The sequence below is a fragment of the Mixophyes fleayi genome, chromosome 12, assembly GCF_038048845.1.
Source record: "Mixophyes fleayi isolate aMixFle1 chromosome 12, aMixFle1.hap1, whole genome shotgun sequence".
In the NCBI taxonomy this organism is placed as follows: domain Eukaryota; kingdom Metazoa; phylum Chordata; class Amphibia; order Anura; family Limnodynastidae; genus Mixophyes; species Mixophyes fleayi.
Genome location: NC_134413.1, coordinates 43947098 through 43974413, shown reverse-complemented (window position 1 = coordinate 43974413; position 27316 = coordinate 43947098). Strand labels below are relative to the sequence as shown.

Below are 27316 nucleotides of genomic sequence, written 5' to 3'. Positions count from 1 at the left end.
TTAAAAGGGTATTTCTGCTCTGGCTTTTCTTTTTCTTACAAATAAAGTGTGTGTGGCCAGGGAATATTTAGACTGCTGTAGCCACCAGGTATAGAATGCTGGGACATTCCCCTGGGAAGCTAGACTTTTATGGGGCTACTATGCAGATGCCCCGTATGGCAAAGAGTAGCCAGGATGCTTCACGAGGTAGCAGTGGGGAAGGCAGATATGTATTTTTTATTTTTTTTAAATAGCTGTCCTTTACACCCTAAATGATAACAAAAAAGCTGGTGAGGAGATACCTTTAAAGCTCAAATTAAATTTGCTATTGTGTTGCTTGTTTGCATACTAAAAATGCTAAAGTATAAAAGAACTTACTTTCCTGGCAACAAAAGATGCAGACACAGCATCAGAAAACATTTCTCAGGGTTCTCTTGGGATAGTTGTATCGATTTGTGGAACAAAGTGTAATAACATTTTGGTGTAAACTTGCATTCTCCAAAGAAACACATTACATTTTATATACAATATGATATGTTTCATGTGCTTCTTTCAATTCCAGAGAGTCCGCAGAACTGAATGCAAGTTAATTTTTATAGTTTTTTGGGGGTATTCTTTAGCTGTGGTGTTTATCCCATTGCATGCCTTTTTCCAAATTACAATGCTGGGAGTGCCTGCACCTTTATGCCCAGGAGTGCAGCAATACTACATAATGGTGCCTTACCGGACTGCCTGCGTCCTGACCGATGTGTGACTGCAGGGTCAATTGCAGACATGGTTTTCTTTACTCTTTCTGGGCTGTACCTGTATCGTCCAGGATCTGGAAAAAGAAAAAGGCTAAACATTACATGTATTGTAGGCAGGTACTGTACACTACACCCTCTGTCTACATCACATACGTTAAGAACAATCTCTTAATGAACAGACAGACATTTGTGAGTTAAAGTCGTCTGGATCAGTTTTTTGATTACATTAAAGTTGCTACAGTCCCATCCAGGATTACATATCTATAATATAAATGTCTAGTGGCGTGTGTTAGTCTGTCTGTGTGTGTGGAAAAAATAAAACCAAGCTGCAGCGCCACCTGCTGGGCGGAGTTATACACTGACCTACTAAACTCTTAGTGTGTGTGGGAAAAAAATTCAGAAAGGGCTGAAATTTGGTATACTAAGATGTTTTTAATTTGTTCATTTAATTTGTTAATTGTTAAAAGTGTTTATAAAGATTTAAAAAAAAAAAATATATATATATATATATATATATATATATATATATATATATATATATATATATATATATATATATATCTTGAAGGAGAAGTGACAGTTGGGAGTGGTTGGTGGTTGCCGGGGGTGACAGTGGGGAGTGGTTGGTGGTTGAGGCCTGGGCTATGGCCCAAATGCATGACAAGAACCTTTTTAACACCTTAAGTAGCTTGATTTGACTAGAATGCATGAGTATCATGCACGGGTTATCTTGTATTACATATTGTCTTGAATCAACATTAACAGAGTACTAGAAGGTTAGATGCTATAGATTAATTTTGAAAACTTACAAATGGCGTCCATCTCTAGAATCGCTTCCTTAGCCTAAAATAAAAAAATATTACATTTTATATAAATATTTTTTAATGTAATGATTTTGTAACCTTAAAAGGGATTTTAGAAAATTAGTTAGATTTGTATTTAGAGATAAAATGTGAAAACTGTGTGTAAGCACATGTATGGAAATGTCCCTCTTGGGGGTCGGCATGGGGTTGAGTCAACAAATACCTTTCCCAATGATTAGCAGAATAGCCACATGATTAATGTGTTAATGGTGCCTGGACATTTTTCGGCAGGGGGTAGGGATCAGCACCTTATTACTGAATGGTGCCACCTATCCATTTGCGCCTACTGAAAGTTCTTGAGGGAAGCCAGGACCCAGGAAAGGTTTTGCATGGCTCATCTTTCAGTTAGAAATCTTGCCACTAAAATTCTAACCTATAACTTATGAAGAATCGACTCTATTCTATCAATAGCAATTTACAAACAGGGGCTTGAGACCATACAACCAGAAACGAATGCATGTGCACTACAACTAATAATTGCTATATATTTCCCTTGCATATAATGCCAGTCTCTAATGTCTGCTTTATTATTGGAGACTGATAATGCAGCTGCCTAACAATAACCACCCACACTTTCCCCACCAGCAAATACGATTGTTATTCCACTACCTAATGTATCAAGCATCCCCCACACCTCTTAGATTGTTAGCTCATTTGGCCAGGCCATCCTAACTTTCTGTTTCATGGCATTGTATGTAATTTGTGTCAAGTCATGACCCTTCAATTCACAGCACTGTGTTATGGGTCAGTGATAATAATAATAATGTATTTATCCCAAATGAATATCTGCAGCATGCTATGAAAGGAGACAATTCCAAAGCTGATTAGCGGAACTTGCCATTTAGTAACAAGGTTGAAGACGTAAATAATGGAGAGAATCGCTACAATACCCCCCCCGTCTTGCCATCAGTTATCTCCGAAAAGCACAGATTTTAGTGCTGAAAGACCATGGACTGTCCTTTGCAGCCATTTTATTATCAGACTGGATAGTTTGTAGCCCAAGTGACATAGGCTTGCTTTAGAATAACCCACAAATGGTTATTTATGACAGGTCAAATCTGCACTAAAGGCATGGCAATCAGACAAATGCTTTCATTGTCCAACTTGCACTAGGAGGATAAAAGCTAGCTGCTGATTGGTTGCCATTGTCTTGATGTAGATTTGCAGCAACAATAGTAAATAAGCCTCATACTGCTTCTTTGCCTTCTACAAATTTTAATCGGCAACATTACAAAGCTAACACTTTTGTTTGGTGTAGTGTGAATTGAAACCAGAGAAAAGTAAATAATACAATTACAAATGATGATGTTCCAACCTTTTGTGGAATAATTGCATGGTGGTTCTCAAGTATAAGTTTCTTGATGTGATGGGTCCAGAGACGTTTCTCCTCCACTGTTTTGGCCTTTATAAAGAGAACGTGAAAATAAATTAACATAAATGCTGACCCTTTGTGGCGCCATATAAATAAAAGATAATAATAATAATATTAATATTATTATTATTATTAATCAACAACAACATTAACAATAATACTAAAAGTAATCACTTCTTCTATAAGGAGCAGGTGATGAGGATTATGGGTACAGTGGACTGAGTAAGGGCAACTACCTGAAAGATATTGGTCTCTTGTTTGCTACACACCTTTCAAGATGCCCCATTTCATCTTGTACTACAGGGAAAGGAGGAAGGAGGGGGGCAGGGGCATTAAAGGCAAAATACATTCAAAATCAATAAGAAAACAAATCCCCTAAATGTAGTCATTGGATTCTTGTTATTCCTGTAGTAATTAATAAACTGAACCTGTGGTGTGGCTTTAGTAATTTTTTTTACTGATAAAATATTTCCACATTGGTTCACATTGATTGGTGACTTACCTGCACATTGTGCTGCTGTTTGTTGTTCTTGTAGTGGGTTAAAGTGAAGCAGAGGGAGTCTCTTGTACTCTCAATCAGCATCAAACTTGAACACTAAAGAATGACAAACAATAAGTCTATAACAAAACCAAATGTGATATAGTGACAATTTATAACAGCACTAATTATATTAAAGGGGAAGTGAGTGCTCCTACAGTCAGCAGCTGGCTGTCATTACCAGCTGCTGGGTCATCTCTCTCCTTCTCCTGATTGACCAAGCAGCTCTAAAGGTGACCGGCAGTAGTTCCAGCTACTAAGAGAGCACAGAGACACTGCTAAATACATTCAAATAGTGGGATTTCTAGTGAAAATGGGGTTTTGGGCAAAATGACATTTCTAAATGGAAAACCTCTATGGAGGGGTGGGGGGAGAATCTAAAAAAAAACAAAAAAAAACAAACAAAATGATTGAATTTAACAATCATTTTATAACTTTAGATCTCAGCATCTGGTGGCAATGGGCATTTTACAGGGTCTTATTCTGTTCAAAACTGCCGTGATGAAATAGACAGCCAACAGCCTCCAGGTAACACACTTGTCTGAAATACTATTTTTCGGGAGCTCAGACAGACATTGCTTTTTCAAAGATTACACTCATATTCTATAAGGGGTAAATTGTGCTTGACTGTACTTACTATACAATGGTAAAAATGTATGGTTTATGTCACAGACTACATTAGCAACACATCCTTCTATCTATTGCCCTCTATAACAACACACAGGATTAAGCCCTTACCGGGATGTGAGTTTTGTAAACAAAGTGGTCTCCACGTTTTTTGGCGATTAACAGAGCCTTGTCAAACAGAAAAAACGTCCTCTCGCTGCGAGCACGTTGTACGCGGAACGTCCCCTCCAGAACCAGTTCGCCATAGGTGGTGAGGTCCATGCCTTTCCAATTTAGCAGTAAAGACTGGATTTCCTGTCAAAGAACATCAAAGTCATTCTTGCTCTAAGGAGGAACAGATCTCTACATTTACACAACAACACAAAATGTAAATGTTAACAAGCAACACATTGGCCCTCATGTAGCTGCAGACACATAGCACATGCATCCACAGCTGGTAAACTCTTTTTTGAGCCTTTGATTCTCTTTAAACACCGTTTATTAATAGATTATATATCCAACTAACAATATCATCTGCATGACCCACCTGCTGTCGCACAGCATGCTCATGCTTTCTCTTCATCTCATTGATGTACCAGGCCACACCAGTCATAGTCTCTATGGCTTCCTCCACCACTTCATATCCTTCTTTATCCACATCAAAATGCTTGGCTATTTCCTGGAGGAATAAACGAATCTCTTAAGCGGTGGTCTACACAGAAGTACATGGTATAATTGTATTAAATATGTAAAGTGGAACTGTCAGCAGAAAAGGTACAGGTTTAAAAAAAAAAAAAATATATATATAATTTTTTTTGTCATCTATTCTCCCAAGAGAGGAGCCACATTGGCACGCTCTCTTTATGCAAACTAATATATGTGGGCAGCACGATGTTTGCTGCCCCTCCTCTCCCTCTCCAACCGTATAAGTGCTGAAAGGGCCGTCATACAGGAAAGAGGCTGGCGTCCATTGACTCTGATGTTCTAGTTATTGGTCAGGAGGAGAGAGTGGGGCTGGTGAAGGGGACTTAGCAATGTCCATAAATGCTAGTTAGCACATAGGATGGGCTACAATGCAGCTCCTCTACTGGGAGAACTGGTAGTGCAAGAACACAATATATATTCAATATTTTTATTGCCCTCCTAGTATCCACAGCTTTTTCTGCTATATATGACCCCAATTCTGTGCAGTCCATTTGCATCATCTCTACCCATTCCTTGTTACCTGCAGCAGAAGGTGATATTTCAGGATCCGCTGTACCGGCTTTAAGAGGTAGGATCCTAATGGAAGGGAATGCTTCAGCATCTCCTGCTTCTCCCGAAAGAATTTTGCTAGGACTTTGCTTCTCATGCATTCAGTTAGGGTAGCCACAGAGCTGAAATGATATCAACATGAAAGGTCTACTATATGGCTCATACACTGTCCATACTATTTCTATCAACAGTGTACACATAAAAGATCTACTGTACATATGGAAAGATGATAAAACGGATTGGTCTAAAGGAAATTTATCTCCAAGAAGTCATTAATATTGAAACACGGAACTAGGTAGTGTTATGGTATCCTTCTGTGCCCGCTATGGTGTCGCATCTGGTCTCTCTGTGCCGACTAAGAGGACAACCCGGATCCCTCTTTATCCAGAATATTCGTACAGACAAATACAAAGAGAAAATAAAATGTGCTAAAAGTCCCTTGAACAATTAATTGAAGTAGGTTTCAGCCAGTTAAATCGATCATTTTAAAATAATTTCGGATTTGAGGAACTATTATAACCGTTTTACGGACCATGATGTGTGAACTTCCCCATTTTTTTTTTTAACTCTATATGTGCAAGGAACACATCTCTAAGGCCCTGAACAGGACTCCATTCTAAACAATGGCATCTCGAACAAAACAATTCAAATGCAAATATGCTTTTTAAAGCCATCACCAGGTGCCGTTCAAATTAATGGAGCCCCCAGGAGAAAATAAAATGCACAGATGCATTTTTATATGAATTTTGAACAATAACTTCATTTATTATATGATTAATGTAATGCACTTCTGTATACATCAAAGTTGCTGATTAATAAATGTCTAAAATATCCTTCACTACAACCTGCATTTTTTAAGCTTCACCCTAACTACGGTGTCACACTTGACCTGGACAGTCACTATTTCCTACCTTCATAGAACTTGAGATGTTTGAACGAGTCTCGTTTTGTCCGATATCAATGTGTGAAATTTTCACTTTATATAAATACACAATCAAAAAATACAGAGTCCTTCAACAGACTTAACATAGGCTTGAGCACAGACTGATCACCGTTCAATTTGGCCACACATTAGATCCATTCTGGTGTTCGTGATGGTGGTATTCAAATTTATGATGCTCCCAATTCCGACAACAGTTAAATCGACACTAAAACGCCAAACGCTACATTGGCGACATGTACAAAATATAGACTTGCGTAAAAAAGTGACAGCCATGATTTCCGCCATCCCTAGGAAACATAGCGACAGGAGAAAATGCAGGCAGTGTGATTGACGACACTTAATCGGCGACAGTTACATTGGCGGCATTAAGGGGGCAATGCGAGGACCCGCCTGCTGTCTAATCTACAAGCCTTACTAAGAAAGATTACAAAAAGGCGTGGGGGTGCTTGATATAAACACTATTACCCTTGCCTGCGCTAGGGTTAATAATGTTTATATGGGGGCCTACCACAGTTTTTTCCCCCCATATTTTTTAGCAAGGCTTGGAGATTAGACAGTCACTGGGTCCTCTCATTGCCGCCAATGTAACCATCGTCGTTTTAAGTCTCGACAGTCACACTGCCTGCATTTTCTCCTGTCGCTATTTACCCCAGGGATGTCAGAAATCATGGCGGTCACTCTTTTCACTTATTATAGCCTTCGCCATTTTAGTGTCGCTTTAACTGTTGTCGGAAATGTTACCATAGTAACTTTGTACTCCACCCGTTCGTTCGTCCAGTTAGTGTGGATGGAAGATGACCGCAAACACAGGCTGACAACAGTTATCTTCTGAACAAATTTACCAACAAGCCCAAGAATGGTGTGAAATGGTTTTGATCCGAGTATTTTCAGACATTGTTAGTCACTTTTGGGCAACACATGCTGCGACACTGGGCTAATTCCCTGATACTGTAATATATGCAGTATGTGGCCAGCATTAAAAGCCTAGTCTGATGAGCATAGGGAAAATATTCCCCATGACCACAATATACTTCATTTTGGTGAAACTGCAAGTTTCAGCATGAACTGCCAGTTTGTTCCAATGTACTATACAGAGATAGTCGTGTACAGCCACAGCTACAGAACACATTCAGAAAGACCAGAGGGACTAGAAGGCTTTATAAAAGAACTACAATTATTTTGTTTCATTTGTAGGGATATATTAGCCTCCCAGTAGATAGTTTATCCATAAACAGAAATGATTCTGCACTCCTGACTAATGAACATGTGCTCGGAAATGAACACAAAGTACCCACAGCTCTGGAATTCTTGGTACTGGTTTCCTGCTTATGTCCAACACTTGTTTAAACAAGTTCACCTCCCCTCCCAATCTCCACACCCTCCTTTCTCAACTTAATGTGCAAAAAGAAACACAAGCCTTGTCACAAGACAATAAAACGGAAAACCTCTAGCTAAGACGTCATTGACAACCCTGTACTTATCAGCAACGATCTCTGCCAGGATACTATTTGGACATATATTAGGGTGGGCCCTTCGCTAGGCCCAACCCACTATATATCGGTGTGAAGACGGGCCACCATTAGTGTGGTTGGACAAAACAGTCTACACAGTCAAATTCAGTCATCATCACAATAATCAGATGCAAAAAGCTTTTTGTATCATGCTGCATCTTATGGCCAATTAGATCTATAGATCTTAAGTCTAACTGTACGTCCAAACTGATCCTGCTAGCCAAGCTAAACTAGAAGAAATTTATCAATTTAACCACTTGTCTGAATCACTTCAGACATCACAGTGATGATATGCCTGATACTGCAGCCATAAGATGACCACACGCGCGCACACACACACAGGATGATAGAGGTCACTTTCTGACTGACAAATTTACCAACAATGTTTCGACCAATTGTGACTGAATTATTAAGCACCCAGTCATGCTCCCCAACAAAACACTAGCATTCCCTACTTGCAAACGGATTCTTTCACAAGTGAATAAATCAAAACAAAGCCACCCCCCCACAAAAAAATAAATCATATAGAAAAGGATACCCATAACCACAGCATATAAACATTTTTATGCAATACTAGCTTAAGTTCCACTTCTAAGAGTGTCCAAGCCATACAATAGGTTTTATTTTAAAATAAAATGCTGTACTGATATAAAACAGACTTACTTTGGGTAGTTGTTACAATACTGGGTGTAAATATCAAAGTACTGGCTCTGTGGACATAAACAGGAGATAGTTACAGGCTGCAGATAGGCAAACATTAGACAAAGTACCAAATGTACTTGCAGATGCCCATGTACTGAACCCAAACAAGATCACATTTTGTATCATTCATCCATGGCTCTTGACATCATAAATGATCAAAGTAATTAAAGTGTTTTTTTACTTTAAAAATCAATTTCACTAAATAACTTGTTTAATAATAATAATAATAATAATAATAATAATAATAATAATATTATTATTATTATTATTAATAATAATAAAAATACAAACTTTCACTGTATTTGGCAGAGTCTATATGCAGGCTGTATGAAAATACCAGGGGACTTCTGAATGCAGAAATTCGTGGGGGACCCCTCAAGAACTTTCATTGGTTAGGAAGGTTTAGTAAAATGTATTTTTAAAGTGAAAAACCCCTTATAAAACTAGTGAGTGAATTAATGGCAGCAAACAAATACTGACTACTAAATATAATAATAATATACTAAATATAATATTTCAGCTCTAAAAAGAATATATTTAGGAAAGTCTTAAAACAGATGTGGCCAAACTCAGTCCTCAAGAGCTACCAACAGTTCATGTTTTCAGCATTTCTTTAATGAGATAATCTATGTTTCTGGCTCAGTAATTATCCCACTTGTTTCTATAGACAGAAATCCTGAAATCATGACCTGCTGCTAGCTCTTGAGGATTGAGTTTGAGAACATCTGTCTTAAAATGATGCCATACTATAAAAAATCTTTTTCTTTTACACTTCCACAGCATCAAAATAGTTTCCTTTGCTGTCACAATAGGACGATGATAATGTAAAGGAAATAAAGAAGTAAATGGCTTGCTATAAAGAACATGATATCAGATGAGGAATCGATGTCCCATTGGGGCCTTAGACCAAACCTGTAGAAACAAACTCATTAATCCTAACCTATACTAGATATGGCTGTAATGAATTCATAGGCACAGTGAACAAACATTAATAATCATACATGCTGCACATTTGTTTCCAATTCTAACCTTTTCAACAAAGCAGTTGGTTACAGCCACAGGGTCATCACTGCAACTATCAAGGTCTTGGAGAAGTTCACTACATAGGAAAGAAGACAAGAGGATAAGCAGGTCAGCAGTTGAGGTCAGTGCTATTGCATTCCATGAATATGTACAAAAGATGCAGTGAAAGAAAGTATCGAACTGTCAAATATTTCACAATGCCAGGGGCTAAATGTGACATGGAAATGTAAAATTCTTAAAGCCATAGCCATAGATTTGAGAGACAGACGATATTTGCACTTTTTAAGTTCTAGAACTCCTTCATTCTGGTGGGGAGGGGGGCATGTTTTTGTGCTGGTGGGGGGGGGGGGGTAACACCCAAACCCATATAAATATTACAAAATAATGCCTCAGTGCAATACAATATACCTACAAGTAAGTACGTACCAATCAAGCAAAGATCCCCTTCAGCAGGAGTCAACTTCCATTTGTTAGAAGCGCTGAAAATGTTTGGAATTTGCTTCGATTTCTGTTTAAATTTAAACATTAAAGATCTAAGCCCACTAAACTGGAGTTTCACGCCCTTGCTTCCCAAGCACTGGAATCCCCGGGCATTTAAAGTACTTAAACTGGCGATTCCAGCACTTGAGATGGGAAGGCAATGCTATCATTTGGATGAAAGTAGTAAGGATTTATTTACAGGTAGAATTTGCCTGAAAAATTTACTGGATTACAGAGATTTCAGCACTCCCATGGACAAGTACAGGGTTTTGATAGAGGGGACAAAAACCTTGATGGTGGGAGCCCTAACATTATGTAAAGAAATGTATATTGTAGATACCAGCAAAGAAACGGTTTCACATTTAGCATCTTTAGACAACAATTACAAGAAAAAAAAATTAATATGTATCCAAAACACACTAGAGGCCAGAGCAAGCAACATAATGCCTCATCACACATACATACAAAATAAATATATATCTAGTTGTAAAACAAGACCAGTCACATTTAAAGTGCCCATGCAGAACACAAAAAAACACACACACATGCATTTTGTTTGTTTGTTTTACTTTTGTTAACCTTGTAACCTACCTGCCAACAGTTCACTAGTGTGGACATCTTGAGACAATACAATGGAAAAAGAATTTAGATAACATTAGATTGAGGACAAATGCCCATCAACCAAAGACTACACAAATTCTAACCTACACTGTGAAATGATGTTCGTGACATTCACAGATGCAGTATATACTAGATAGGGTTATTCAGCATCTGCAGAACATTTGCATATAGGCAGCTTTACCTGAGAAAATTGTTTACCACAAGGGCTAGCAACATCACATGCAAATGTAACATGTAAAGGTGAAAATAAATCAATTAATAAGGAATATTTACTATCTAAGCATCATTTGTATTCATTTTTCAAAACTGGTTACACACAAATGTGCAGTAGAATACATGGGCAGGATTAGGGCAGCTGTTAGCCAATCAGAGCATTAGGCTATCATTGGGTGTAGTCAGCTTGATCCACTGAAAGGTGAATGCAGCTAGAATAATCACTATGGATCACTGGTCTCTATGGAAAACACTCACGAAAAGAGAATGGACTTTAAATGCTCCATGTTGTATTTTAGATATACTCTGTTCTTTAACAAGTATCAATTTGTGTTTACCATATAGATCTAGGATTTTTATAGTGTCAACTGCTCTAGCTGCCTCCATCTTGCAGTAAATGCAGCTGACTTTTTCTGAGGTAAAGCACTTGTTTTACTTAGTATCCTAGTGCTCTGTTTGACTAAGGTTTACTCAGTTTGCATGAGGCCTTAGAATATTCACAGTAGCACAGATGATTTCAGCTCAGACACATTCTAGATTAAACATGTTACTATTTAGATGCTAGGATTGGCCACAACAGCACAACGTAATAATGTAAGATTCCTGTCAAGTTGGTGCAGGAAGATTGTTCTGTCAAACACACCTTTATATGATACAAATTTTCTACACAAAAATTGCAAATTGAAGATTCCATATCTTTTAATGCGCATTGTAAAACTGAACCAAACTTGCAGCGAGTTAGTCATTTTCCTTTTTAGCTCTGTTATCAATGTTTACATAAACGTTTATGAATGTCACAACATGATGTGATGAAGCAACGTCTTCCGTTTTGACTCGGTAATAGCCCTGTAATAAATGCAAATTTGAGCCGGCAGTGACGTGTTCTTTTTTTTTCTTAAAAAGAAAATGCAATAAAAACCTAACAAACAAATATAAGAAAACTGCAGCAGTTTGAAGTGTAAGTTGTTAGCATTGAAACAAGTTTAGTTTATGCATGTCTATCTATGTTATTCTCTATGGAAGACGTCTGGTTTTTCTCCTCCCTGGAGCACTGTAACATCCACCCTGTCATTTACGTCAATGTAGATTATACGGAAGGCTTACTCAGCCTCAGTGACATGACAAAGGCAGCAGTATGCAGAGGCCCACTAAGGAAGGTTAGTTTCACTACACAAGAATTTGGACCCTACATTCAGAGTGTAAGGTGTCAAAGATATTTACTTTATTGAAGGTCACGTGGTAATTTATTTGGGGAAGATGCTGCAGAATAGATCATATAACATAACAAGATCATGAATAACAGAAAACAAAACAAGGATTCTTTTGCACATTTTAACACTGCAACCCTGATTATAAAACATCCTTTTCTATACTACTTGATGCATACAAACAAGAAGAATAATGTAAACCCCCCGGGCTATTTAATAAATTGCGTTTTACAGCTCATGTATTAACTTTGCAGTGGTGATAACTAAGAATGACAGCTGCCTCTATCTGCAACATTGTGAGACCTGGAAACTGTAATTTTGTTATGAATCATCTTGATCATCAATGACCAGTGTCCAAGTTAAAGAAAAGTAAACACAGAACCCCCCACAAACATGTTGTGTTAAGGACAGAAGCAGATACCTGCAGTTAATAGGTTACCTCTTCTAAATGTTTTTTTTCTCTCTCTTTTTTTTTTTTTTTTTTTAAATACAGTAGTAGCCGCTCTTGCATGGACACTAGATATTAAGTAAAACACTAGATATTCAGCAGCTAGATGACATCATATTGGATGCAGCCTCACTTGCTGTTAATAGTGACAGATATTTATGTCTCATTTGTACCTTATAAAGCAGGACTCAACTTGGACTATTTTTTGTTGAGGGCAGCACGGATGGCTAAGTGGTTAGCACTTCTGCCTCACAGCACTGGGGTCATGAGTTCAATTCCCAACCATGGCCTTATCTATATGTATGTTCTCCCCGTGTTTGCGTGGGTTTCCCTCCGGGTGCTCCGGTTCCCTCCCACACTCCAAAAACATACTGGTAGGTTAATTGGCTGATATCAAAATTGACCCTGGTCTCGCTCTATCTGTGTGTGTGTGTGTGTGTGTGTGTGTGTGTGTGTGTGTGTGTTAGGGAATTTAGACTGTAAGCTCCAATGGGGTAGGGACTGATGTGAATGAGTTCTCTGTACAGCGCTGCGGAATCAGTGGCGCTATATAAATAAATGGTGATGATGATGATGATGGAGAAGAAAGTGCATTGTATAGAAAATCATGTCAGGGATGAGTGCTTACAACCATGATGTAGATATACGAAGGGTGTTCACAGAGCACAAGAGGTGCTTCTTGCCCTAAGTAAAACACACCTAACATGCACACCCTCCCCAATTTTATTAAGCAGCCTATTTTAATATCTCATTAGCAAAACTTTCAGGGGAAAAAACAATGGAGACCATTAGTGTATCCTTGCGTTTCCATATATATATATATATATATATATATATATATATATATATATATATATATATATATATATATATATTATATATATATATATATATACACATACTCTAAACTAACTATTAACGAAGCAAACTTCCTATGGCTAAAAAACAGATTAAACTACATATAAATATCAATGAAAGCAGAATGCTTCACCTGTTTAATTCATAAATATCCTCAATGTTTCCAAAGAGAGCGCTGACTTGCTCTGGTTTCATGGGTAGCTCTTGTTGGTCTATGATTCCTCCCAGATAATCCTAAAGTAATAAAATACAGGCAGTTACGTTACATGTATTAATCATGGTGATGGTTTTTATTGCCTCATTAACGTTTTGGTTGTGTACTATTCCTCAGGTCATGAGATTTTATTACTGTCAAATAAAAGTCCTAATGACAATATGACTTAAATACATTTTTCAACCTATTTTTGAAAAGTAGCTGCGGTTTTAAATTCTGGTTCTAAAAAAAATAAAATAAAAAAAATAAAAGCAATGTGGTGTCATGGCAACACAAGAGGAAAAAAAAAAGACTCATTTGTGTATAGATCAGTGAAGTTGCATGAAGCCTCTTTGAAAAGTAAAACAAAGAAAAGACAAAATAAGAGAGAAGAGTAGACTTTACTGTACAACTTTGAAAGGATGATAAAAAGAAATTAAAAGTCACAAAACAGGGGTGAGCCTGAAAACTAGGAATCCGGACTAATTAACTTATTGCCAGAGGGGTTTGCAATGTATTCAAATTGCCTTGTGACGACAAAATGAAAGAAGATTGGAAAAATGGTCTATAGGAAGATAATTCCAGCTTAGAGTCTGCTTCTAATTTCAAGACCTTCCCAAGGAAGAGTAAAATGAGTTAACAAAAAAAATGTAAAAAAATATTCCAAGCTCTAAATAATAAATTTCGACATAACAAGAATTGTATGCAAGTACTGTTCCGCCTTAACCAATAAACAAATAAGAGTTAATTTGCTTAGGGTAGCAATTCAGTTTCTCCGTAGCATGCAACTGTATTCTCTAAAGAGGAGAATTGCAATCACATTGCGAAATACCAAGCTGAAAAGAAGTTGGGTGGGAAAATTAGAAGGGAACAGACACTGTGGGGGTTAAACCAGACTACTGTTGCCCATCTACGTATTTGATAAAGTAGTGAAATATGGATAACTTTATGGAATTTTACAGAAGGTTGAAGCCAAAGGCAGGGAAACACTTTCATATTTGTTTTTTAAAGTCTTTAAGTCGCACACTATTTATTAGAGGTGCAAAGTATGGGACAGCTTTAAACTGACACCTCACTATGCCTTAATTAATAGGGCAGATGAACAAATACATAGTACTATTCTTTTTAGCTGTAGTCTTGATGCCTACTAAAAGATGCACAAACTGGACGCATATATTTCTTGTACCGGTTCACAGAACCATTTAAAAAATTAGAGAAATTCTGAAATTAAATTTCAATTTTTTTAAAGGGTGAAAAAAAACAAAAAAAAACAAGCTAAAATTTGAGAAATGTTCCACCATGTTCTGCTGGTTCATTTGATAGATTTTAAGTGTTATTTAATTGTGAACAACGGACCCTGAACAAGTATTTTCAAAAATATTGTTAAACAACTTTTTTATTACTTGTAAATCTTAGTTAAACAGTGTTTAAGATCAAAAAAAAACCAAAAAAAACTCATTTTAACACAAGCAGCGAATTCAACCGACAAAGTCAATAGGATTGCGAACCAGTTTTAAGTTTTTGCGAGCATCTCTAATGCCTACTACAATAACAGCAGCGGTCTGTTAAAAATAATGGCTTCAGCCCTACAAGCCTTCAAATTGTAGGAATGTAAATGACCTCTTACCTACCTCTACAATACTGCGCAGGTCCTGCACATACATCCTTTCAGTGTCTATAATTTCCAATACTACACGTTCCACATAGCTCAGTTTGTGAGTGATCGCATTGACTTTGGTCCCAAATGGAGACAGTGATCTAGACCCAAGACGGCTGCGTCGGTTTACATTGTTATTACTGTTCATGGTGTGGGAGTTTTTTAAACCACTCTGCATATCTCGATATGTGGCCTGCAGACTCTCAGCAGCAGAGGATATCAGCTCCATGTCTAGACCTGTTGACCCATTATCAGACTGCTCATCCTCCGCTGGTCTGCCGAAAGTCTCACAGAGTTCACGGCCTTCTCGGAGTGAGCCAGAGGATGCTGTAGAGGTGACACTTATGGGCCGGTCTGAATCGTAACATTCAGTACAGAACGAGGTAGAGCTGGATAACTTTTCATTGCTGCTGGAAGAAGCAGCCGACAGCCTAGAGGATTCTGGGAAAAATAAAAAAAGATTGATAAGTAATTACAAAGACAGGGGAATTTCTTGATCTGAACAAGCCAATGTTTACAATAGACCAAAGTACAATTCCAGCCAGTGATGAAGGAAAAAAAAAAAAAAAAAAAAGGAGGGGGTAATATTTTTCTGTAGCAATTAACAAATAGTCCAGCAAGTAAATAGAACTAGAATAGTGTTGCTTTTATAGATCAGTCATTTTGGTTGACAACCAAACAGTGCCTTCCTTAGTAGGGTAGTAGTGGTGGTGTAGACAAGACCTTGAAACATCTAAAGCAAGTTGATTAAAAAGATCAGTTGGGATGTTAATTCCCATCTCAGCTCTTAAGAACCTTATTTGACGATTGACTTTTCTTTGTAAATTGACCTGGTGATGTCACTTCCCAAATGCATTAATTTAAAAGCATGCAAAGAATGTCACCAAAGTTCTACACTACGCACAGCTCAGTCATTACACAATTACTATACATACCCGATGCCTTGTAGGCTAAGTCAGTCAGAACTAACCCATGACCTCCTATTTCACCTAATGCAAAGGCCCAACTTACCAAGCCAGCACCTTTGTTCCTGCAGCTTTCTTGCCATAAGGGACACTGCCGTTTTGTTTTTTTTTTATCAGGATGGCCAGTTCCATAACCCCTTGTGCAGAAAGTGTCAGGTGGCCAAGCCTTTACTAACACAAGGACAAACCTCTACCTGTAACCCCCCCCCCCCTCTTATTTGTAGAAACATCAGTGGCATTTAGAGAGAATAAGACATTTCCTGTAAATAATCATAACTTTGTCTACTTTGTTTTGTGCAGGTATTAGGGTGAAACACTTCCCTTCAGGATTTGTATTAAGCTTTTCTCAAAGGCTTACCCTCTCCTTCGTATAAGGTGTAGTTATTTGTTCTACTCAATACAACACAGGTGATCAGGATTTGCCCTTGGGAAGGAGACCTGCCCCAAAATGTCAAATACTTTCCAATTAAAAACCTGGGCACACACCTTGGCTGAAAGCAAAATCCCTAGAACATTAGACATGGCATTCCTAGTTTGCTCCACAGATCCCTTATAAAGAAACTGCCGTGACATAATATACATATTAGCTTGCTCTAAGAAAGATACACTAAAAATCCCACTAACCACCTATAAGTGTAACCAAATCAATGTCACCCGTAGCTATGTGACTGACGAATAGACACACCAAAATGTAAAAGAAAATAACTAGGTATTTTAGAAGACGAAACTAGCTTATTCACTTAACAAGTCACTTTCGGGAAAATGGATAAAGAATTAAGACTTTATAGTAAAATGAATGGGCTACACACAAGATGTACAAGTTAATTCACATTCAATTGACTCTTTTGTTGCCGATTTTGCCCAGGGCATGCAGAGGTGTCATCTGTTGGAAGGAGATGGGGCACTGTCCTTCCTGCCAGGAAATGACAGTCTGATGAGACTCAGATCTGACAGCTATAGCAAGATTTATTCTAAAGGCTTTCTAAATCCCAGAACAAGTGCAATGTACAGTAGACTGAATTTATCAACTACTAGTATAGCACAATTCCATGAAGTATAATTCAGAAAGCTTTTATCAGTAAGGAATGTTAAAAGGGTGGGGGATTACAAAAAGGGAGTTTAAGAATTGCAGTAATAGCTTTAAGATGTTTTGGCTTATAACAGATGGCTCATAGTCTAAATAGAATTTATATACTCAATTTGTTGTGTTTCTCCATAAACACCCAGGGACAAAAAGAGGATGGTTATAAAAAATACTTTTCTAAAAATTCTTGGAGATTGTGTTGCTTTGGTTCAGCAGGAATAAATACATGACACTATTTCTAATTGTGGACCATTCAAGTACATGCTGCAATGCTCAACACCTCTATATTCCATAGTTATAATAGGTTAATGGATGTTGATAAAGACAAATAAAATATAAAATAAAAAGGAAAAAACAGTACAAAAAAATAAAAAATAAACATGACATTATTGCATCCCCTTTATAGCCCTGTCCTTACCCAGGCCTATAAGAGTAAAAATCCAGAATGCAAATGTATGTAAATACATATATCAAATATATCATTGGTGGGCAACATATTTTGCAGGGCCTCACAAGTGGACTAGGTAAGAGAAGGGATATTTCAGCAGTGTAGCAGGGCAATCTATCACAAACATCTTTGTCTTACTTATGTTAACATGTTACAATCTGATCAATCAATCCAATCGTTTCTTATCAAAGGGTTAAAGAATCGACAATTGTGTGTATAATGATAGGTCCAATAGAATGAAATACTGATGGTAGGGAACAATAACTCAATCACAAGTGTAAAATTTTTTATCCAAAAAGATTGCATTGCAGTTGTTTGAAGTGGTGCATCTAGTAATGGTACGGTTAGGAACAGATTCAACTCAATGCGAAGTGCTGCTGAACATCACCTCAATGTTTAGATACGTATATTGCCGACTATTACGGTAAAATAATTCCGCTCATTTTTCTGTGCACCTTTGTGGGATGTGAGGGAGAATGAGCGGAGATTTCTGTATAAACTCAGAAGTGATGTGTCTCAGCGGACTGTTCCGGAGAGACACATTGCATCGAATTGAATCTGCCCCTTAGGGGTAGATTTACTAAAAGTTCTAAAAATTAAAAGTGGAGGAGATCCCAGAGCATCCAATCAGATTCTATCATTTCCTAGACTGTACTAGAAAAATGATAGGTAGAATCTGATTGGTTGGGTTTTATAAGTTTTAGTAAATCTACCTTAATGCAGTGCTGGGCAACTGGCATCCTTAGGGCCTTATGTGGCCATCTGAGCCTTCACCAGTTCCTTCATTCTTTGAGGTCAGATTTGTTTGTGATATTTTATAACACTTGTTGACCCTACAATAATATGCCTGCTGATACGTTTTACATACTGGTGCCTCTTTCTTTGATTAAATGTATTGTTTTCACCTATCACTGAGATTAAGGGTGATGTGTGGTCCTTTTGAAGGTTAGAGGGCCACACAATGCGGCACCTGAAGTGTATCAGGATGCCTATCACTGCCTTAAGGTCTCATGATCCAACAACTGCCCTAACAATGTGCATGCACTGACAAGGTCTTTCCACGGTTAGATTAGTGTGTGAAGCAATCGTTCAGTTTTAGGTTTATGATCATAGCAACCAGATACTAGCTTTAGTTACTCTGACTACACTTGAAAGCTGAACACCGATATCTGATTGGTTGCTATGGGTTATAGAACACTGTTTGCACCTGGTTATTAAAAAAGCCCCATTTGTGTACATACACATTGCAAGAACATATTTAAATCCCTTCTTACTGCAATAAAAGTGTTATAAGCATCATGAATCCCTGGCAATGTTTTTCTCCATCTATTTGTGCAAAAGAAAAAAAAACAAACAAAACACAACAACAAAGAAATACATCTGGGATGTATAGCAGGTGCGGAATTCAGCACAATTGAATGGCTAACTGAGGGCTTTCATGTGTCACCATTAGCACAACGCAGGTTGCCTGCACCTGTACAGAGACACAGAGTTGTGCGTATTCACACCGCATGTGCGAAAGCACAGTGCCTGCTTTCATGCAGTCTCTGCTTGGCACGTGCTGCCTCCTCCCCCACTGTGTAACTTCTGCCTCATAATCCAAAGAGTGAGCTTCCAGGTGCAAATCCCTCATCACCAAACACACTGCTCTTTGCAGGAGATCAACTGCTCAAAGTAACTGGAACTGGATGATGTCATTTATTTTAAAAACAGAGACTTCATTTATGAAGAAGGTCTGAGAATATGCATAGCTTTACACTATATACAATAGGCAAAGGCAAAAGTAAAATATAAATGCTAGCACATTCATAACAATAGCTTCCTCTGACTCAGAACTATTCTTTGTTCCCCAATCTATATCTAAATCTTACATAGTAACATAGTTGATGAGGTTGGAAAAAAAGACACCAGTCCATCAAGTTCAACCTATTTTGGATCTCCTGCGATCCTGCACTTATATTTGAAATTGATCCAGAGTAAGCAACCACCAATCTGTTTCAATTGTGAAAATCCCCCCAGACTCAATATTGCAGTCCTATTTTTACCCTATATCCACTACTATCCTTCATTTTAATTAACGGTCGTATCCCTGGATACACCTTTCCGCTAAAAATTTGTCTAACCCTTTCTTAAACATATCTATTGAATCTGCCATCACTAGCTTCCCTGGCAATGAATCCCATATCTTGACTGCCCTTACTGTAAAGAACCCCTTCCTTTGCTGGTTGTGAAATGTCCTCTCCTCTAACCTAAGGGGGTGACCACGTGTCCTGTGTATAGTCCTTGGGTTAAAAAGTTCCCATGAAAGTTCTCTGTATTGACCCCCAATGTATTTGTAGCTAGTAATCATATCTCCCTTAGACGCCTCTTTTCTAAAGTAAACATGCCTAAACTGGCTAACCTTTCCTCATAACTTAATGACTCCATACCCTTTATCAATTTTGTCGCCCTTCTCTGACCCCTTTCTAGTTCCAAATTATCTTTTTTATAGAGTGGTGCCCTGAACTGTACTGCATATTCAAGATGAGGTCTTACCAACAATTTATACAGTGGCAAAATTACACTGTCTTCCCTTGCATCTATGCCCCTTTTTATGCATGACAATACTTTGTTTGCCCTTGCAGCTGCTGCTTGACATTGAGCATTATTGCTAAGTCTGTCTACGAGCACTCCCAAATCCTTTTCCATTATAGATTCTCCTAAATTAATTCCATTTAATTTATAGATTGCGTTCTTGTTTTTGATCCCTGAATGCATAACCTTACATTTATCTGTGTTAAACCTCATATTCCTTTTGGCCGCCCAATCCTCCAGTTTATTTAAGTCCCTCTGTAGAGAAGCTACATCTTGCTCTGATTTTATTACCTTACAGAGTTTAGTGTCATCTGCAAAAATAGAAACTTTACTCTCTCAACCATCACCAAGGTCATTAATAAATATATTAAAAAGGAGTGGCCCCAGTACAGAACCTTGAGGTACTCCACTTAAGACTTTTGACCGATTAGAAAATGTTAATTTATCACAACTCTCTGTTACCTATTCTCTAACCAGTTTTCGATCAAAGTACAAATGTTGATTCCTAGACCCAGTTCCCTTATTTTGTAAACCAACCTTTTGTGTGGCACTGTATCAAAGGCCTTTGCAAAATCTAAGTAGACCACATCTACGGTGCTGCCCTGGTCTAAGTTCCCACTAACTTCCTCGTAGAAACTAATTAGATTAGTTTGACATGACCTATCCCTCACAAATCCATGTTGATTCCGACTAATAATTTTATTGCGTACCAAGTAATCCTGAACACGATCCCTTAAAATACCTTCCAGTAGTTTCCCCACTATTGATGTCAGGCTTACAGGTCTATAATTCCCTGGTTGTGATCTCGTCCCCTTTTTAAACAACGGCACCACATCTGCTATTCGCCAATCCCTTGGTACTGAGCCTGATGAGATTGAATCTCTGTAAATCTTGTTACATACATCTAAGAAACATTTTTAGAATATGTACATATCTTAGACAAGATATGGCAAAAACTTTAATTCATGCCCTCATCATCTCCTGCATTGACTATTGCAATAGCATCAATACTGGTCTTCCTTTCAGCAGACACTTAGCCCTACAATCTATTTAGCATACAGTGGCTTTATTGCTTTTCCTTGAAAATCGTTATTGCATTGCTGCTCCGTTCTGTCTGTCTCTACATTGGTTGCCTGTTTATTACCAAATCCAATATAAAATATTCCTACTAACATACAAGGCCATCAACAAAACTGCACCAACATAAATCTCCTCACTTGTCTCAAATATCTCCTAGATTGACACCTTTGTTCTTTACAAGTTCAGCATCTCTCTTCCACCATCATTACCTGCTCCAATTCCCCATTTACAGGAATTTTCGTGTTGCACCCACTTTGTGGATTTCTGTACTCTAGTCTTCAAAATTTCAAGAGTTCTCTGAAAATCCACAGCTTCAAGCAAGCTTATCAAATTTCTCAACCAACCTATACCACCATATTACTACCACTTTACACAGATCACACAAGACAACAACCCTCTGACCCCCTGACCAACATTGCTGTGTGATTGAATCATTTAGCCCACTAAGCACTTTTACCATTGCAATTTGGCTGGACCAACAGTCAATATGTAGCACTTAGATATGGTTTATAATAAGACTATAAACAGACAAGTCAGTCATTGTGGGTCATTTGTTGTATGCACCATCCTGTGGGCTGGGTATTGCAGACAGTGTATGATTCTGTTGTTGATCTTTGCCTGTCACCCACACTGCCCTTTATTGCAAAGGCCTACTTAAAAATGTCCATTTTTCTTCTTGTTTGTGACTGAAATGTAGGAAAGCTCAGGAATGTGAGAAAAGAACTTTCACTGAAACGCAATACAAAATTAAATTTCTATGTTAAAACAACATATTCTGTAGTCAAATCAATGTTAATTTTAATTTCCTGATATGAATATTCAGCTAAGCAGGTAATTTTTAAGATCAAAACAAGAGTCCCGCTCTAGAGTTTAGAACCAGAGGTGATATAACTTTTAATGGGCGGTACAGTCCAGCAACATATGCAGGGCTGAAGTTTGTCCTATAGAAATGATCTATAAATTACATCTACACAAAAAAAAAACAAAAAAAAAAAAACATGCACATACATATCCTCACACATTAATATTTGCATGATGGTGCTATTATAGTGCATGAAATTTTTACCACAGCATATAATTTTATGTGAAATGCCTACTCTACTGTACAGTCAAAAGTGACATTTCTACAACAACATTTGGATTTAAATGATGGCAATGAATGTCATTTAGTTTCAATAGGCTGGCCATTCATCTCCATGAACACAATTCACATTCCCTAAGCAATGACAGGTATCCATGTATCTGTCACATTGCTGCATTTCACACATTAACTAGAATGAGTTGTTCAGTCAAGTCACATTACACACCTACAGTTTAGCTAGAGCGAATTGTTAGGTCAAGTCATATTACACACCTACATGGTAATGAATTTACAAAAAAATGTGTGTTTAGGTGTGTTGCAAGAATTTTTATATGGCTATGCACAACCGGAAATGTTAATAAGCAACATGACAGCATAACACGGAGGAGGTCAAAGTTGTGTGTGTGGATGGAGGGCGAGTACAAAGGTCATAGGGAGAGTAAACAATCTGAAATGAAATAAACACACACTAATATCAGTGTTATCATAATGGGAGGGCGTGTTTGCTAGAGAACATATTCTATATATAAGTAGTCATATCTCAGTTTTGCTGATAAAGGAGTGGTCAGATTGCTCTCTGGAAAGTAAGGTATAGCTTGCATCATAAGTAGTATCTAGCAGTTTTTGCCGGTGATGTGTTTTCACAGGGATCACATTTTACAGCCATACAAGCAAAAACCTATTGCATAAATTCCAGGCATAACTTGCATAAAGTCCAGAGTGATGTAGATCAGTAATTCATGTCATTCATAAGCAAACCAACAGATACAAAATACTTATCTGCTATCAGCTCAAGCCAGCTTTAACACCCAAATCTAAATCTTTTAACGGTATAATTTATGTCACAAATACAATAAGGAGCCACAATGAAAGTCTTACAGTAAAGATAGATAGAACCACTTGTTAAGTATTCAGTGCAGTAGTTGTGTGTACATGAGGAATGCCTCATGGTAGAAGCAGGTACCATTTGTTACAAGGGCAATCAATGCCAATGCACCTCATGTCAGTAACGATCACAATGAGCAGAAGCCTGGTTTAAGTTTGCAGAACGGTTCCATGCTGGGCAGGAAATCATTTTCATACTCTATGGAAATACTATGCAATAACACACAGAGAGCCTTGCAAATGAAACAGGCTTAAAAAAATAAATAAAACAACAGTTCAACAACACCATAACAAATGCTGATGTGCTGTTCCTATTCCTCTTCTGTGACCATTTGAAAGGAATAATAAAGTATTCTAATCTCTTGGGTACAAACATGAATCAATTGAGCAGCTCTAGTCTGAATAAATGAACAAACACACACGTCCATCTATAGAATACACTATACAGATCACCACTAATAAGTGGAATTTAATATATACTGTTGCATTTTAAAAATCACAAACTTGTGTAATATATTACAGCTTTATTGACATAGAGTACCCAGTAGAAGCAGAAAGGCCAGAAGAAAGAACTTAAAAGTGACTTGAGAAACAATAACCATATTTGTAGTGTAATGAAGTATGGTATCCAGATGAAGAGCTGATATAAAAACATTTTTCATTTAAATAAAAAAAGATGTATATACAATCAAATCAACAGCAAGGGTACTAGTCAAAAAACAAACTAATGAAAAAGAAAAACAGAAGATGACAGAATTGTTCCCCACCTCTATTAAAAAAAAGTGAAAGTGTGGTTATGCTAAAATAAAATTCACTTACCAAACAGCCGAGAAATCCTACGGTTTAACCCTTCAAAGCGACCTTTTTCATCAAACATTTTGTGTAAATTGGAGGCTCGGCTCCTTCCCTAATGCACTAATCTCTTCACTTCATGAGATCTCTGTTCTGGGAGAGGTGTGGACAGGCTGACATCACTGTATCACCTGCACTCACTCAAGCCACCCTTCACTCTCCGCCTCCAGACAGGAAACTAAACGTCAAGAGATCCACTTTCTTCCCTCCCACCGAAATCAAACACTGAGGAGTTCCCAGGTACATCAGACTTATATTTAGAGTTTAAATCCTGTTTGTGTCCCACATCACTTGACTTAAACAATTAACTCTGTTTGCACTTTTGTAAAAATATTTAATAGATTTACAAACATTTAAATTTTCTTACCATTTACAGTAGATAAAGACTTATACGTAGAATCAATTAGAGGTGGATTTAAGGACTTACTCTATGGTTTTTGTGTGTGTGTTTTTTTTTTTTTGTTTTTTTTTTAGAAAACATTTTAAGTAGATGTTTTAGAACTTCCCAGGTCCTTCCTGCTTTGTTGTCAGATTTGTTTGTTTATAGCTTGTAACACTTGTTTCTATCAATGAAATGTCTGTTGTGATGCTAATACAAATAGGTGTATCTTTGATTAAATAGTGTTTAACTTATAACTGAGATTTAGGGTAATGTATGGCCCTTTTGAATGTTTGAGAGCTACCCATGTGGCCCCTTAAGTGTATCAGGTTACCTATCACTGCTTTAGAAAGTGCAATTTACCCTTCTTTGTTTCTGCACTCCAGTACTGTGTATCATTTACAACCCAGAGCCAAAGTAGGGAGATCTCCATCAGTTGTTTGTGTTAATGAACACATGTCTGTGTATGGAATGAACACAAGTGTTTTGCCTCCCCCTTTAAAATTAAAAAAAGGAAAAACAAACAATATGTGAGGCTGATATTGACATAAACAAGTAAGAAAGTGTGTTTTCTGCATCACAATATGTGGGTTATTAACACCCTGGGTCAGAAAACCTGTGCACAATACATGTAATATGTTTATAAATGAAGATGCACTTTTTTTTTGAGACTAGTGCATTATTTTTGAAAACCTATTGATAAAATAGGACTTGGCTTGTGTGGGCCATTCCCTTGTTCACTCTTGAAACATGTTTGCTAAAAATGCAACATTGTTAAGGTGCAGGAGGTATTTAAACAGATAAAAGCAACACATTGATAGCTGTTTAACATTACTACAAATGTCACACAGCTGAACTTGACATTCAAAAGAAATAAAATAAAAAATAAATAGAAATCTGCCCTCTTTCTGCTGTACTTCATTTTTAATATCCCCTAATTTGTATTGTGCATTTTCTGAGCTTCAAAAAAAACCAAAACCAATTGGCTTGAAGGAAAAATGTGCCCATACACAACACAACTGAAAAAAGAAGCGCCAAAGTTCTACTACATTGGCACACTACAGATGGGGAAACAAAGTACAATTATATACGAGATGGGGGCAAGCATGATAAGCACAGAGGAAAGGGATGACACTGGCTTATGATGGAACACTATAATGAAAACCACACACCCAGACACATTGAGCAATGAGTGGGGCTCTTGTCATCCCAAGCTTAGCACCTCTACAGCCAGTATTGCATTGCTCAGTTTTCAATAAGACACATACCACAAATGTGTTTTATAGACATTTGGGCTCTTTTTATTATACCTTCTCACCAGTGTTTCTAAACAAAATAGAAAAATAATTTTGAAGATTTCCTGCGACTAATCCATTTACAAATGCAGCTCTATCATGTGAATATGCCTGTTATATGGCAAATGCATCTATATTTACATAACACACATGGATGTGCAGGGCAAGATGGCAGTGTTTGCAGAGGTACAAAATGATGATTTTCTGATTGGCAGAGCAGGTGAGTTCCTTACTGATGGGATAGGCACAGCATTTTCCTCTCAGCAAAGGGACTTTTATTAGTACTCCGTTGGTGAAAGTAATCAGGGGTCACCCTATATTTTCAGTGGGGCATTTCAACACTGAGACATGGAGAATCGGGGCACAACAAGCCCCGCTGAGATTGCCTCCAAAATGCCCAGTTTTAGGTAAAACTCCACCCATTTCTGCAGATGTTCCTCCTCTTTCGATACAGAACTGTCATGTCGAAATCAGGACAGCGGAGAGATATGCCTAATGATTAATTTAAGACAAAAATGGTTAAACACAGCAGTTTTTTTTACGCTAAAAATGGAAAACTTTAAACTAATGAAGGATGTGGTCCTAAAGTGATATTAGGATGGTTTTCAAAGTGATGTTTCCACTCTTTCCATAATGCACGTTTCCAGTCGGATCTGAAATTCTGAAAAGGTTGATGCAGAGTGATTTTGTAGGGGTGGAACTGTAACGGGCCCCTTAACAAAATATGGAGACAGTAATTTTTTAAGTTGAAACGTGTCGGTGTCATACAGACTGGGGAGCTCTGATTGCCTGTTACACACGTTCGGTGATTATAACATCGTGATCCCAACCGCTGAAGTCTTCTGTTTTACACTTGATTTCATTGAGCTTGTGACCCGTTCACCTTCTGGTACGGGCAATTGAATCCCGGTCCAATGGATTTTTAATATGTGTTATTAAATTGTGTTTTACGTATTACACAAGCATGTCTTTTTTTTTCTCTTTATATTTTATCTATAATTATGTGGAGAGGTGAAGATTGAAATAACGTCTAAACTACATCAGCTGTCGCTAATTCAAACACGGGAATCAGCTGTATCGTGGAGGATTGACACAGAACTCTTTGGGGAAAAACTGCAGTATATTATCTGATACAAGTAACTGCTACGTGAACATCGTTTACTACTTGACTGTAAGTTCATTTCTTATAGTCTGCAACTTGAAAAGTTTCAATTAGAGTATGAAGAATACGACTACCATTTGAAAGTCAGTGATTGCTTAAATGCTCAGTCAAGTCTCCTGCATTGTCTCTGATTCCTAATTGTTTTTTATATGAATGGAATAGATTATTATCTGTAGGATAACAGTTTAAAACCTCTCTCTCTGTATTTTTGATTAATAGAAAACCCAGTAGCGCTGCAACGACTCCCTTAATATCAGTATCTATTTAACCAACCTACAGCTTGTGTGCAGCTGTAT

At 37.5% G+C, this 27316-nt stretch overlaps 1 protein-coding gene across 3 annotated transcripts in view; it reads right to left on the bottom strand.

Moving 5' to 3' along the window:
• The window catches only part of PLEKHG3 (pleckstrin homology and RhoGEF domain containing G3), a 99287-nt gene that overhangs the window by 10041 nt on the left and 61930 nt on the right, over positions 1–27316 (bottom strand). For 2 of the 3 annotated variants that reach the window (XM_075192494.1, XM_075192496.1), the window contains 11 exons: positions 15190–15656; positions 13499–13599; positions 9544–9613; positions 8476–8522; positions 5330–5480; positions 4652–4783; positions 4237–4419; positions 3463–3555; positions 2904–2990; positions 1535–1568; positions 704–799 (listed from right to left, as the gene is read on the bottom strand). In XM_075192494.1, coding sequence (XP_075048595.1) covers positions 704–799; positions 1535–1568; positions 2904–2990; positions 3463–3555; positions 4237–4419; positions 4652–4783; positions 5330–5480; positions 8476–8522; positions 9544–9613; positions 13499–13599; positions 15190–15656 — 1461 coding nt within the window. Of the gene's footprint in view, positions 1–703; positions 800–1534; positions 1569–2903; positions 2991–3462; positions 3556–4236; positions 4420–4651; positions 4784–5329; positions 5481–8475; positions 8523–9543; positions 9614–13498; positions 13600–15189; positions 15657–24151; positions 24311–27316 lie in introns of those variants that run through there. The other variant, XM_075192495.1, reaches the window with a different exon arrangement.